We start from the raw sequence: 16,002 nt of genomic DNA, 5'->3' as shown, positions 1-16,002 counted from the left end.
AAAATACAAAACCATTGTTGGCAAGTCATTCATTTTCGGAAATTACAATTTGCATTTCAAATTTCTGCTTCATTTGCTCTTTAATTGAAAAATGTACATACTAATATTTCTCAAACTGCTATACAAAAATGTTTATATTGCTGTTTAAATAAAGACTACTGCGTTTATATTGTTTTCATTTTCTTTGCTGTAACTAATTTTGGCCAGAACAGTAGTTTACTAAAGATATGGGCAGATGCCCCATTAATAACAGCAACTACGGCCTGCGGGGGGAAAAGAAAAGGAGCCCAGAGGGTAGAAAATTCAATTTAGAAATTTAATTTCCATTTATTACCTCAGCTTTTTACAGCTTTATAATTCAACGTTTATAAAAAAAAAACAAAACCCTTTTAAGTCAAAAGATGACAAATTCAAAATATTCATTACAGATTTTGTTAAGCTCCCACAAAAGAACAGCATCTAAACAAGTTTTTACTCCCAGAACAACCGTAACAGTAGAAGACACTAACAGCTTGGGTGAAACCAGCCTGTTACACAAAGCAAAATACAATCCAAAGCTACTGTCAACCAGGAAATCTTAAAATCCTTCAGATCCTGGTAGTACCATCCTCTTCCTATAACAATTTTCATTTTTTTTTTTTAAAAAAGAGTCTTCCAGTGTTCTAGATACAGCGCATTTTCACGTGAAGCTCTTTATAAAGAATGTTGTGGACAAACGGCTCAAATAAAACTCAAACTCTGCAGAAACTACACTACAGGTCATATTAGTGGATTAAACACAAAGGATTTGTACAGTTACATAAACAATGTCACAAAATACCATACATAATGACAGCCAAGACAAAAACTGCAAACAGAAAGGAAAAGGTACCAATACTTTCAATGTTTTGTCACAAACAGCATAAATTCAGCCAATTCAGTGCAAATCCAGCATAACTTGTGGCTTCATTTGTAAAACTGATTTACTCTAAATTCACTTAATTTATTCCATGTAAATGTGATTTTATCAAAATCAGTTTCCCACAAAGGATTCTCACCCTCAAGCAGTTTTGAAAGGAGTCAGGACATTTTGGGTCACAAACTTCCACAAGATCTCTCAGTCTGTTCCATGACCAGCTAGCAGAAACCTTGATTTAAGTTGGTTGGGTTGCAGGAAATGAAACATCTCTGCTCCACAGAGCTGTATCTGAAGGCCAGACGTGAATGGATGAATCTCACCCAATCCTGGTATGAATGAGGATGAGCAACATACAGATCTGGGATTAAAACCAACCATGGAGACCAATGGCTTTTCAAATATTTTTGCATTTAAAATGAGATGTAGTTGTGAAAATGAAAGCAGTGTAGGAATTGTTTTAATTTGTAATAAAACAGATTATGATTTGCCTTTATGAAAAGTAATTTCTGGTATAGGTAAGAGGCAGTGCCAGTGTTCATGAGTGGCATGGCAGCCATCGTAATATACTGGCATTATTACGGCAGCCAATTTAAAATGTACAAAGCCCTTGTGCCTAATCCAGTCAGCCCCATAAGTTAGGTCTATTCAGTACTCTCCTTCATGATGGTGGTGAAGCTTGAGCCTTTCGCATTGACCGCAGAGCCTTCTCTCGGAGATGCTTTTCTAGATCATCTAGGTTTTCCTCTTCACTTTCTGACTCCTATAATAAATTGATCAGATTAAAGTCATATAGAATTACATTACAATGCCATTTTAGACAGAAAAGCTCAACCACCAGGTGCTCAGTGGTTTAATTCAAAAGAATCAAGATTTCAGGCATCCAAATGTTGTATGGCAGAAGCAGCCAAATATGAGCAGCATATTTTATAATACCCAAATAAATTTGACTGCTTTTGCGTTATTAAATTTGGACAGTATAGAACATGCTTTAAATATCAATGTTTAAATTGTAATAATTTTAAAGCAACATTTGTGAAGTACTCCCAGCCTCCAAGAAGGAGGTGCGTTACAATGTACATCTGGAACATAGGAGCAGGAGTAGGCCATTCTGCCCATCGAGCCTGCCCCACCCATTCAATAAGATCATGGCTGATCATCCACTTCAATGCCTTTTCCCCCACACTATCCTCATAGCCCTTTATGTCATTGGTATTTAGAAACCAGTCAATCTTAGCTTTAAATATACTCAATAACTGAGCTTCCACAGCCCTGTGGGGTAGAGAATTCCAAAGAGTCACAAACCTCTGAGTAAAGAAATTTCACCTAATCTCTGTTCTAAGTGGCTTCCCCCTTATTTTGAAATTGTGACCCCTGGTTTTAGACTCCCCAACCGGGAAAAATATCTTACCTGCATCTACCCTGTCTTTCCCTTTAAGTATTTTACAGGTTTCAATGAGATCACCTCTCATTCTTCAAAACTCTGGAGAATACAGGCCCAGTTCCCCAATCTCTCTTCATAGGACAGCCCCGTCATCCCGGGAACAAGTCTGGTGAACCGTCATTGGACTCCCTCTATGGCAATAATATCCTTCCCAAGGTAAGGGGACCAAAACTCCACACAGTACGGCAGGTGCGGTCTAACCAAAGTTCTGTACAATTAAAGCAATACTGCACTACTCTTGCACTCAAATCCTCTTGCGTTAAAGGTCAACATACCATTATCCTTCTTAATTGCTTGCTGCACCTACATGTTAACCTTCAGTGACATATTGACGAAGACACCCTTTGTATATCTACACTTTCTAATCACTTACCATTTAAGAAATACTCTGCACATCTGTTCCTCCTACCAATGTGGATAACGTCACATTTTTCCACATTATATTCCATCTGCCACGTTCTTGCCCACTCACTAAGCCTGCCCAAATCCCCTTGAAGCAGCTTTGCATCTTATTCACAACACACATTCCCACATTTGGTCCCCACATCCACTTCACTGAATATATATTGTGAACAGCAGGGGTCCAAGCACTGATCCCTGCAGTGCTCCACTAGTCACAGCCTGCCAATGCGAGAATGACCAGTTTATTCCTATTGTCTGCCTTCTGCCTGTTAACTAGTTCTTCATCCATGCCAGTAGATTACCTCCTATGCTTTAATTTTGCTAACCAAACTCCTTTGGGGGACTTCATCAAAAGCCTTTTGAAAATCCAAGTATACCACGCCCACCAACTCCCCTTCATCAATTCTGTTAGTAACATCCTCAAAAAACTCCAACAGGTTTGTCAAACATGATTTCCCATTCATAAATCCATGTTGACCATGCCTAATCAGATTATTATCCAAGTGTCCATTTATCACATCCTTTAGAATAGATTCTAGCATTTTCCCAATGACTGATGTAAGGTTAACAGGTCTGGAGTTCCCTGTTTTCTCTGTCCCTCCTTTCTTAAATAGTGGGGTGACATTTGCAACCTCCCAGAAACCGCTCCAGAATCTACAGAATTTTGAAAGATGATTACCAATGCATCCACTATCTCCATAGCTACCTCTTTCAACACTCTGGGATGAGGAATATCAGGTCCCAGGGCCTTATCAACCTTCAGCCCCATCAATTTCTCCAATACGACCTTCTTACTAATACTAATTTCCTTCAATTCTTCATGCTCCCTAGTCCCTTGGATCTCTAATTCTGGAAGATTTCTTGTATCTTCTTCCATGAAGACGGACACAAAGAAATCATTTAGCTTCTCTGCCATTTCTCTATTCCCCATTATAAATTCTCCTGACTGTGCTTGCAAAGGACCCACATTTGTCTTAGCCAAACATTTCCTTTTAACATACCTGTAGAAGCTTTTACAGTCCATTATGTTTTATGCTAGCTTACATTTGTATTCTATTCTCCCTTCATCAGTTTCTTGGTTCTCCTTTGCTGTATTCTGAAATCCTCCTAATCCTCAGCTTCACTACTATTGCTAGCAATTTTATAGGCCTTTGCTTTTAATCTTATACAATCCTTAACTTCCTTTGTTATCCACGATTGACTGTCTTTATTTGTGGGGTTTTTGCGCCTTGAAGGAATGTATAGTTGCTGTAAACTATGTAATATTTTATTAAAGACTATCCATTGCCGATGTACTGTCATACTTTTTAATGTATTTCCCCAATCCACCTCAGCCAATTTGCCCCTCATACCTTCATAATTTCCTTTGTTCAAATTCAACACCCTGGCTCCAAATTGAGCTACCTCACTTTCAAACATCACGTAAAATTTTATCATATTATGGTCACTCAACCCCACAGGTTCTTTTACAAGATTAATTAGCCCTTTCTCATTACATAATAGATCTAAAATAGCCTGTTCTTAAATTGGTTCCTCAACATACTGCTCAGAAAACCTTCCCTAACACACTCCAGAAACTCATCCTCTACAGCATTAGTGCTCTTTCGGTTTACCCAGTTTATGTGCAGTGCTCTTTTGGTTTACCCAGTTTATGTGCAGACTGATATCACCCATGGTTACTGTATTGTCCATGCTATATGCTTCTCCAATCTCCTGATTAATACCATGCCCCACACTACCACTACTGTTTGGTGGCCTATAAACAACTCCTACCAATGTTTGCTGCCCCTTGCTGTTTCTTAACTCTACCCAAACAGATTCCACATTTTGTTCTTATGATCGGAGATCCTTCCTTAATTAATGTACTGATCCCATCCCTTATCAGCACAACACCACCTCCTTTTCCTTTTTGCCTGTCCTTCCTAAATGTCAAATATTTGGCTCCCAAATTATTTTTGATACCAGTAACATACAAGTGGTACTCTAAGCTGCACAAACGCACGAACATGCAGCAATCTGCAAAGTACCATGCAGGCCACTGAACTGGTTCTATGTAAGATACTGCACATAAAACAAAAATTTAAAGGCACTGCACATGGAAATAGGCTGTGCAAAGAGAGAAAATTTGGAGGGAACACTGATGGCACATACCAGATTCAAATGGAAAGAAAAAGCTCTGTCTCCTTCTGTATTTCATAACTGGAATATAATTTCTGTCTCCAGACATGCAAGTAAGGAAACTCCCAATAGTGGAAAGTTTTAGGAACCACGATTTCAAAGTCATCTGCCCCTCCCAAGCATATTACAGTTAGCATGTGCCATGTCTCAGATTACTCATCCTGTGTCAAAATATTTTCTGAAAAAAAAATCCCATTCCCTTTCAGAGCTGTAATATCCTTTCTGTACCGAGGTGACTAGAACTACACACACAATTCTACTAATGACAAAAACTGGTTGAACCAATCCTCTCCAGGGAAAGCACAACAGCATGCTCAGACTAATATCTGAACTCTAGTATCCTAATCAGGTCATCCAGACAAGACTAGAGAAGCAAATTAGACTCCTTCACTTCTCACTCAGTGTCCACAGCTCTGCTTATCTGTCTATTTGTAACCTCCCCTTTTCTACTTTCAAAAACATAAATTGCCATTGGAGCCAGCAAAAGTCTGTACCACAAAGGCCTCAACCTATGTTTCCCTCTCATCTGATAAAATGCTTTTTTTTTTTCTTTTTGAGTACCTGAACTAAGCTCATCAATGTTTTCTTCAGTACAGAGAATGCATCACTCCTGAACAGTGCTCAAGCGAACAGTATAGCTAAAAATGAACAAAACCAACATAAAGTAGGATTTCCAGCATCTGCAGTATTTTGCTTTTATTAAAGGTAGGAATTTATAGAGTGTACCCTTTGAAGTTGTAAATTATACATCCCACAGTAATTAGTACCAGGAAACATCTAATTTTATTTCTATTGGTCTCATGTTTTAACTATCCTTGAGACACTGACTTGCCTTTACGGGTTCTGAAGCTTCTGGCTGGGGTGACTTTGCTGGAGCTTCAACTGGCTCTACTGGTTCTTCTACAACTACTGCTGGTGCCACTGCAGCCTTTTCTTTCTTATGCTTCTTGTGCTTCTTGTGTTTCTTGTCCTTCTTGTGTTTCTTATCTTTCTTCTTTTTCTTCTTCTTTCCTCCAGTTTCCTGGTCAGAAATCTTGAAGATAGAAGGCAGTATATTACCTCAAAGCATTCAATAGCAAGGGATAACAAGAACTTCTCAAGTGGATCTACAGCACTTACAAAATTTATTTTAATAGCTGGCAACAGAATTACAAGAACAGAGATGTACTTGATCAGTTCAGGTAGTATAAATACTTCAAGGCAAAGGCAATTTCCAAATGGCACATTATAGAATACTAACATTTTTACTATCTTGATTTCCTGTATGGAAGCATGTAGAAGGAACATTTGCAAAATCAAATGACAGGAACTCAGTTGACACAAACTGAAGCACCTACACACCATCATGGACTGATGAGACTAGGGTTCATAAACATAATTTTTCACAAGTTGATTCAATCTTACACATAATACTACAGGATGGGAAGAAAATTCAAACCACTTCTGTGCCCCACAAGGAAAATACTGGGGGAATCGTGGCAGCTGACTGCACAACCAGAGATAAGGAGTGGCAAGAGGAAACTAAAGATGGTTGAGAAAAAATGCCAGTCAGGAAGTGGTATCTTGAGAAAAAAAAAATTCATGGTGGAATTTCAAACGAGCACTCCCCACTAGCTCTTGCATCCGTCAAATACGACAGCTGCTACTGTGTTTAAAAGAGAGATTTCTCTTAATTACTTATTTCCTAAACAAAGAATTTTTGTTTAATACATTTTTCAATTTTTGGAAATATCACCCATTATCTAGAACTTTATTTTAAAAATAAATTCTGTGCAACTTGTATGAAGTCCAACTTGCATAAATTAAACCACCCAACTTCAATTGGAGATGGTCAGACCGTTCACAACTGAACTCAATTTTACCACAATGAACAAGGCATTAGCTACAGAATTGCCTCATCAGTTAAGAATGGAGTAAAATCGAAATTGGCTCATTAATGAGAATCAATTTTCCCATTGCTAGGCTTCTGTACAAAAGCATAATAAAGTGCAACAAGGATTGCCACAGACAGCGATCAAGGGCCACCCAACATTTGCAAACTGCATTCTTATCGTGGCAGTTATTTACTCTGTTGGTCTTGATCTTCGGAGAATCTATGAAGTCAAATTGGAAAAAGATGTTAAATAGTCAAATGGAAAAATACTGAAGCGTAATAGTACTATTACCTTGACAGGAGATGGACTAATTGAAGCACTCTTTGTCTTTTTGACTTGTGGTGGTGGAGGTACGGGTGTTGGTGATCTACTGGCAGACTGTGACCTGGAGACTGAAGGAACTGGCCTTTTCTTGGGAGGTGGTTCTGGAGATCTAGATATAGATCTGGATGACGTAGCCCTTCTCACAACTTGGGGGCTTGGTGAGATCCTAAGAAATTCGCAAATTAGTGGAATCAAAATGAAGGGTCCTTGGAAATCAACATTAGAATCCATAAAGTTCATTTTCTACATCAACTGGATTGATGTGGCCAAGTTTACTGGAACAGGTTTCTAGCTGAAATCCAAAAGAACACATGCCTGAGTTTATGAAACTAAAGGCTATAGTTGCAATTATTAGAATGGATAGTAAATTAGACACAGAAATAAGTGAACCCTACAAATAGTTTAAGGAACTACCCTTTGAGAGAAAATGCTGAAGTTGCCACTGCAGTTGAATCTGGGTGGAGAACACAGACAATCACTATGTAATTAATGAGCAAACCAACTTTTCTTCGCTCTACAGTAGTTACATAGTCATAGAGATACAGCACTGAAACAGGCCCTTCGGCCCACCAAGTCTGTGCCAGCCATCAGCCACCCATTTATACCAATCCTACATTAATCCCATATGTCGCAATGAAAAATGTAAGTTAGAAAAAGTTGTACACTTATGCTTTGAATTCAGCAAAAATCGCCCAAGTACACTTGGACAGCACAAAGAGCTCGAAAAAGCATGAAGTAAAAATCATACAGTACGAGAGAAAACATTTGGCTTTGATAATTTAATCAACAGCCAAAATTAGAAAGGTGGCACAATAAGTGTTGAATACTTTCACAAGGTAATTACACTATTAAACATTCATGTTCTAGCTAGCGCCCTTACTTTTTGGGTTTCTTGGGTTCCGGGGTTCGTGAAACTCGCCGGATTGGTCTGTTACTCGGGGATGGAGACATATGACGTCGCTGCGGTGGTGGTGACATTGACACCCTTCGTGGTGGTGGAGGACTAATAGATCCACGCATCACCCTGGGTCGTGGGGAAGGTGAGTGGCGTTTGTGTAGTGGTGGTGAGCGGACATCTCTATTGGAACGGATAGGAGGTGATCCTCTCCTACGCCTGGAAGAGGGAGAAGGGGAACTGCGGCGCTTTGGTGCTGGTGACGGGGATCCCCTCCTCCTAGGTGGTGGTGATGGAGTATATCTCCTCTGAATTGGAGGGGAATAGCGCCTAGGTGAGGCTGAACGTCTACGTGGCGGTGGAGATGGAGATCTAAAAGACAGATCAATGACAAAAATCAAATTAGTAATTGTGCATATAGTTATCATAGTTGCAACAAATAAATCTAAATTTATATAGTTCTAATTAATCTTTATTCTGGTAACCTTTCCTGTTACGCTCAAACTTAATTAATTTTTGTTCCTTTCAATCAAATGCATCGAAACAGGATTCCACTGTCACAAAGAAAAATTTAATTTCAAGTTAGGCTATGAACAACGTACCAGTAATATTGCACTGAAATACTCAAAGTGCCAGAGGCATAATTAAGGAGCTCCACATAGTCTAGAAAGCTGCCAGCTTTGGCTTCCAGTTATTGTCTAGAAAGCTGCCAGCTTTGGCTTCCAGTTATCAAATCTCTGCCTAATTGGCAGCAAGGCCACAAGTGGCCTCAGACTATGTTAGACAAGGCAGTCAAGGTTCTTTTTGATTAGTGATCCCATTGCTAAGTGATTCACATGTATATCAGGTGTGAATGGACTGATACTTGGCTATGACCCCTTCCAAAGTTGACTAAATCACCGATGCAATCAAAGCACACAAGAATTATAATCTGAGCAAGGCAGTGGAATGATGTTGGTCATACAAGTCATTGCTCTTGGAAGAAGGAAAAATAAAGAACAATTGGAGGGGGGACAGGAGGGAAAACTGCACAGGGGGAGTGGAAGAGTTCCAAATGGAACAAGGCACAACTAGAACATACTATGCACATGCAACAATGCATGCTTACAATGGTTTACCCCTGGAATCAAAGCATAATCTGTTAGAAGTTATCTGCTGGGAGTACAAAATATGTAAAAACATTGCAACCATGTCTTAAAACTTCCCAGGCCTGTTATCATTCATCAGTACCTTCTAACAACTATATAACAGAGCAAAGCATTCCCAGATTGTAGACGGTGAGTAAAAAAACTAAGCAGAATAGAAAGTTTCACATAATTTAATACAGAATAGTCCAATTTTAACTATGATACAGCACTCCCAAGCTTTGTGCAAATCCAAGTTAATGGTGTTGAATGAATAATTGACCACTACAGTGCAGCAATCTGAAGCTTCCAGAATAGACTTTGGATTGAAGGTTCACAATATGAAAATAACCCACTAATTATGGCAAAAACTCAATTAATAAAGCAAGTTCGCAGGCAAGAATACTATACTCCAGACTACAGAATTAGAACAGTACACTTTTTATTTTTGTGATGCACGATTTCTACCGTGCCATAATAAACTACAACACAGTTTAACTACAACCAATCTGGAGGGAAACAGGAGCTGAAAATGTGAATGGAAAGTTCCTACATCATGTAAAGTTAAAATAATTTCTGGAGAAGTGACATCATTGTCGAAAATAAGCAACTGCACCAGTCTCAGTCATCACCATTTTGCTATACTACTTTTCATGCCATTGCGCTTAAATTCGATCTCCATCTGCGCTATTTCAAGAGACATCCAAAATTAATCCTTTCTATATTTTGGAATGACAATGAAATCATGTGCCCATGATTTCAAGGAATCCACCAACTTGGAAATAAGCAAACCATGCTAATTCTACCACCAACTTCACATTCTTCACCTTGGTGCTCCCAAAGGAATTATGAAATTACTAGTTTCCCTCTAAATAGGGCATACTTGACTACTGGACAGCAAACATTTACTAACCTGCGCCTTAGTGGAGACGGTGATCTGCGCCTTCGAGGAGGAGGAGATGGAGTTCGCCTGCGCCTTGGCGGTGGTGATGGGCTTCGCCTTCTCCTGTTTGCCATATATAAACATGTGAACATACATTCAAGGTGTCATCACAGAATAAATTTAGCATTGTAGATCTTTCACTATTCCCATTAACTCCCAGCCTCAAGTTAAAACTGAGTTTTAGCCAAAGCACATGAACATTATACTGATACAAAATACTTTAGAAATAAATTCTGGGACAGAATGCTTTTTTAAAAAAAAGACATCTGTTTTCTGTTGCACAGTATCCACAAAAATGATTTTCTGTTCAATTCCACAATTGCAAAATGGAATCAGTTACAGAACAATTTTTCATAGCTCTTTTGAAGTATAGGTATTAAGATTAAACTGTAACATTTGCGTGCGAACAAAATTTCAGTTAATAAGGTTTAGGTAGGATTGAAAAAGGTATTCCCAATACACTCTTCAAAATTAGATGCATCCACAGCCCCTTTTAAAATTTACCACAGAAGCAGGCTATTTGGCCCAACTGGGCTATGCCGGAGTTTATGCTTCACACAAGCATCCCCCCACCCAACGTCATCTAACCCTATTCTTAACAATAACCCTCCAAGTTTTGAAGAAAAAGTTGGAAAAATTATTGCACTTTTGCAAAAACAAAAGATGCCAACTTTGATCCCTGGTCTAATCTACGTTCACTGACTGCAAATCAGCCTCAGTGCACTTAAGCAGATGAGTTTATTTTAAATCAGTTTATGGTAATTGCTATCTAGTGATCCAATTTGGGAATCAGGTCAAGACTTCAGCAGTGTTGCCCTGCATAGTTGAAAAGCCTATCAACACTGTCTAGTTTCACAGAGTTTGCACTCAGCGGAATAAGGTAACAGACTGCTGCCACCACCAATGAACTATACCCCAAAATGTCAAAGCCTTTGGGAAAGGATAAATATGAAAAAGGACATTTCTTTAAAACCTACGTAGCTTGGGTGCAACCACTATGTTGGAATGTAATTGTGCGAAATAAGTATAAAACATGAATAGAATTTCTATTGTTTGGAGAACATTAATGCTCTGAAAATTTCTCTAAATTAACATCCAAAAAATTCAGATTTATTTCAGTGCAATTTCAAAAACAGTGTTTCAAGGTTGAAAATGTCTTAAGTACTGAAAAGGTGAATAGATCACTAATTTCACAGGAATCATACAGAAGTTGAATTTTGATTTTTAAGCAACCAAATAAAATGCTGTAATTTCTCAGCCAGCAAATGTAAATGTCCATATGTTTTTAAAACTCAAGTTGAAACTGAGCAATAACCATAGAATATGGAATATCATTGGTGACACTTATTTTACTCATTAGAATATGATTCAAAGATTTTGGTCTTTCACACCAAATAAAACTGGCTGTCATGACAATGATATCCCACACACAGTGAAAACCACCTGCCCTTTTGTTTCAAATTTGAAAGCCAAACTACCTATATCAGCAGAATGCCTTCCACAATGTTAAAATGAAAGCACTCCAACTACCTGCTCTGAACTGAATATGCATGCTAACCTACTCTATTCTATAAATGTATACTGGTCCTATATTCAAGAGTCAAAAATTCCACTGGTTACAGGTACACTTCAGGTAGTCTTACTTAGTATTCCACAGATTAGAGATAAATGAACCTGGTTGGAACATATGTGGCCTAGCTCGATTAAAAGAAAATGATGACTGACAATTTTTCTTATGAATGCTGATATCTACAACAATGACTCCAAAACTAGAGCCCAGGAGTTTGCAAGTAATAAGGCCCTGGACCATTAGAATAGAAAATATTCTGATTCCAATGTTGGTTCGATAATTATAACATGAAACTAAGTCCTATTAGACTATATCCTTTAATTTTTTCACACTACACTTGCAATATATTTCTAGAATACAATGTTTTCCTCCTCTGCACAGTGTACTTTCTTTGACTTCCTCTTCATTCTTGGTTATTTCTGTAACCCTAAATGTTAAACCTGGCAAATTTGGTACAAGTGGGTTCCACTGTATTTATAGTTCCCCAAGTATTTGTAGATTTAATTCATCAAAAGCAAATAATCCACATTGAATTAGTTCTTTAAAGTTCAGTTTAAAGTTCCCATTTGCAAAATTTTAACAAAAATCAATTTCAAACATACATCCTAACAATTAGGTGCTCTAAATTTCCTGTTCAATTGAAAATTCAATGCAATAATTACTTTAGCACTCCAGTAAAACTGGATTGCATTGTCTCATATGCAGTGCAATCATTCAATTAGTAGTTAGGCTTGGGTTGCTAATTAAAGGAACCTTAAACAGGCGAATGTTTTCAGTGATCAGACAGCAACTCATTTTCAAACCAACCTTTTCGCCACTGGGAAGTGCCACCTCTTTCCAAGCGGCATCCTGATAGCAAGAGAAAACAAAACCAAGCTGTGTTTTTTTTTCCACAGATCAACCTCTAACGGAAGTATCTTAAACCAATAATTCATACAGACAGTATACCTCTCTGGTGGATTTAGCTTTTAATTCATAACTATAATACGCTTATTTTAATTTTTTTTTTACAAATAATCTCCCACCCAGGACTCACACTGAAAACTGACTAGGAACGGCAGCAGTTGACAGCAGACTTCAATGCCCACTTAAGGGCCAACCAGTAAGGAGCGCTAAGCGTAATCTGATGTAGAACAGGGATGATTTATCTCCCCCACTGGCCAGACACCTGCCTCTGCTTGGTGCTGCACCTAGTGAAATCAGTCATATGTAGCAGCTTCCAATCCACCCTCTAACATTCAACTAGAGTTATGCACTCAATATAAAAATATTGATCTTAATTACTGTGAGCTTCTGATTTTACAATATTTAATGCCGCTTCAGTTTTTCTACTAAAGTATCCATTCGAAAGATTCTGGGACTTGTAAAGAGGATGTTTCCTCTCTCAATGAAATTTTCTTTTACTACCATCTTCAAGTATCAGGAAAGGAATACTTTCAATTTACTGCACTCAGCCCATAAAAGTTCTAATTTATCCCATTTATACAGTCATTGAGTCATTTACAGCACAGGAGGCAGCCATTCGGCCCATCAAGTTCATGCTGGCTCGCCACAAAGCAATCCAGTCAGTCCCACTCCCCTGCTCAATCCCCACAGACCTGCAAGTTTATTTCCATTTCTCCTATTCAAATTTTAATTGCCAGGATATAGGAAGGTGGAAACACCAAATTACTCAATGATGTACCAGATGACCAAGGTCTCCTCTCAAAATAATAAGATGCCAGCTTATGCAAAAGCAAATGAACTCTTTCAAGTAGGAAGCCCACCACGGTACACCTCATTGTAACTTGTTAGTTAAAATTCCAAATTTGAAATATTGCAAGTAGGAGGGAAAACAAGTTTTTTTTTGGTTGGGATGGGGAACACTTAAAAACTAACAGCATTGTCTTCCTCCAATACTATAGATTCCCTTTAAGTTAGTCTTGAATATGGTTTCTCATTATGTGATCAACACTATAAAACAAGTGAAATACCTGCAAATATGGCAAGAAATATAAATTTGAGTTGTTTAATTCATGTTCACCTGCAAGTTATTTTAATATTTAATCAATATGATCCTTGTATCTGTCCTCCAACCCAAATCCCAAAAAATCTTATAAATATTATGGCACCAGACTTTTAAAATAGTCATCTTGGCAAGATTTAGATTTCTCAATTTGCAGATTGACTGACTTGTATACAATGAGGACCAAAAATGAGTATAGATAAGGCACTGTTATTCATCCTGCATTGCACAAAAGCACTTCCCCTATCCCCTACACTGGACTTTTACCTTTGTTTGAAAAAAAGAAATTGAGTCTTGCAGCTACAGCAGAGGAAGCCGATATTCAGATCAAACTTGAGTCACTTTCAACATGCAAAAATCAGATTTTAGTAAATGGGAATGTATTTAAGCCATTGAGAAGGGAGCCACAGCAAAATTACAAAATTTGATATATTTCAAGAGCAGTCATCACTCCAAGCCAATTACAAACCAAATATCTTAATGCAAAAAAGTATGGTGATACAGGACATTTTAAAATGCAGATTTCAGTCTCCAAAAAAATATACATTTTTCACAATGAACTCCAAAATAATGTAACATAAAATCATTCCAACATCAGAAAGTTGTTTGCATTTTACCTCGGTGAAAAGTCCTTGTGCCGCTTTCGCATTGCAGGGGGTGGGGATATACTCCGTGACAAAGAGCGCTGGCGCCTTCTTCGAACTTCACCATTCTTTGCACTTGACCGTTTTGGTGCTTCATCTTCAGATGAGGACGAAGATCCAGACTCTGCATAAAGGACATTTAACTAATTAATTAGTACTACATAACACAAACCCTAATAGGTGAAAAGCACACAAAAATTGAATTATTGGCATTGTTTGTCCTCAAATAAAAATAGAGCAAAAAGAGTGAAATATCTCTGTCAATATTAAAGGTTAGCAAATATCAGATTATCTCAGCCTGCTGATGCTTTCAGACTCAGTTTAACTAGTACAGATAGCTGCAATACTATTTTCAGTTAAATTAAAGCAGGTTTGTGGCTTCCCCTTCTAGTGGAACAATGCTGTTGACTAGGCCTATTTCTATCTCTCTGCACTCAAAAGAAATTTGTGCAATGCATTATGCTTATACACTTGCACAACACAAATTCATCATTTCAAATTACTTTCACCAATAATAACCAACACTTCACCTAGTATTATAGTCTCTCTCACTTTTCCATATGTACATCTTTCATTGGAAACAGGCTAGATTTAGTACTGATAAGCCAAAATGGGAGCAGCACATTTTTAAATTATACATATGGAAAGGTATCAAATAACAGGAGGATTTATCTTATTTTCACAGCATAAAACTTTACATAGCAATTTATTCTTCGAAGTAACTCCTGACAATGCAGAGCACACGCAGAGCGATCACGGACATCACCAGTGCGTGCAAACATTTGCCAGCTTGCCAGTATGAATGCGCGCATGACATCACCACGTAATGACATCCTCACCCCTCAACAGCCATCTCCATTCACCCGAACAGTACCCTGCTCCCATCGTTGCTTCACCCTGCTGCCTTCCCTCAGCCACTAGCTACTTGCTCCCCCCTCCACTTGGCCAATCATTCCCCGCCATGCCGCCCGAAGCAGCAAGGCAGGCCGCGAGGGGTCATGGGGCGTAATGGGAGTGAGTGGCCGAGAGGAGGGAGGTGTTGCAGCCTGGAACAAGCGGCTGGGTGATGGGGGGGATGGGAGCGGGGGCCGAGTGGCTGATCAAAGTTGAATACTCCAGTTACTATTACTACTCCAGTTTGTTTCCTATGGTGACAGTAAATTAGCTCTGCATAATACTTTGGAATACCAATGCATATCTTATTCAAAAACAGAACTGCAGTGGAACTTTATCATCTCCCATAATGGGTGAAACCATGAGTGGCCAATGGAAATTAGATATCCAAATCTCAGTTCAGTGGACATTTTGAATGAATCCAAATATGAATCCTGCAAATATTTTTGTAGAGCTGAATTCCACAATAATTCTGGATGATTAAAAACAGTGCAACAAGTGCAAATCCTAAATCTTCACTACTGTATTGTAGTGAATTGGTTATTTTTCCAGTACAAAAGTATATCAGTAGCCATATAAATGCAATTAAATATTCAAACATTTAATGCCAGTAGGTCAGCTGTCATCCCTAAAAACATAAATATGAAGTGATGTAAAACATCTGTCAAGAGTCCCACCTGAAGAGGTCTGCTGGTTCTGTTTGCGATACTGGCGTCGCTGCTGTACTGATTCCACTCCTGCAACTTTTCCTCCTTTATCATCTTCTGCAACAATAAAAAATTCTCAGAACAGTTTTTTAATCCCCTTAAC

General features: G+C 38.4%; 1 protein-coding gene across 4 annotated transcripts in view; it reads right to left on the bottom strand.

Annotated features, from left to right (window-relative positions):
• Positions 1-302: 302 nt before the first annotated feature.
• srrm1 (serine/arginine repetitive matrix 1) overlaps positions 303-16,002 on the bottom strand; it is a 55,353-nt gene continuing 39,653 nt past the window's right edge. For 2 of the 4 annotated variants that reach the window (XM_068011334.1, XM_068011337.1), the window contains 8 exons: positions 15,870-15,956; positions 14,272-14,422; positions 12,457-12,498; positions 10,050-10,142; positions 7,998-8,384; positions 7,085-7,283; positions 5,752-5,952; positions 303-1,658 (listed from right to left, as the gene is read on the bottom strand). In XM_068011334.1, coding sequence (XP_067867435.1) covers positions 1,557-1,658; positions 5,752-5,952; positions 7,085-7,283; positions 7,998-8,384; positions 10,050-10,142; positions 12,457-12,498; positions 14,272-14,422; positions 15,870-15,956 — 1,262 coding nt within the window. In that variant the 3' untranslated portion in view covers positions 303-1,556. The remainder of the gene's footprint in view (positions 1,659-5,751; positions 5,953-7,084; positions 7,284-7,997; positions 8,385-10,049; positions 10,143-12,456; positions 12,499-14,271; positions 14,423-15,869; positions 15,957-16,002) is intronic. The other 2 variants (XM_068011335.1, XM_068011336.1) reach the window with 2 other exon arrangements.

The sequence above is a fragment of the Heterodontus francisci genome, chromosome 31 (assembly GCF_036365525.1).
Source record: "Heterodontus francisci isolate sHetFra1 chromosome 31, sHetFra1.hap1, whole genome shotgun sequence".
Lineage (NCBI taxonomy): Eukaryota > Metazoa > Chordata > Chondrichthyes > Heterodontiformes > Heterodontidae > Heterodontus > Heterodontus francisci.
Note: the sequence above shows the minus strand (reverse complement) of the source record. Positions and strands in the feature narration are given on the sequence as shown.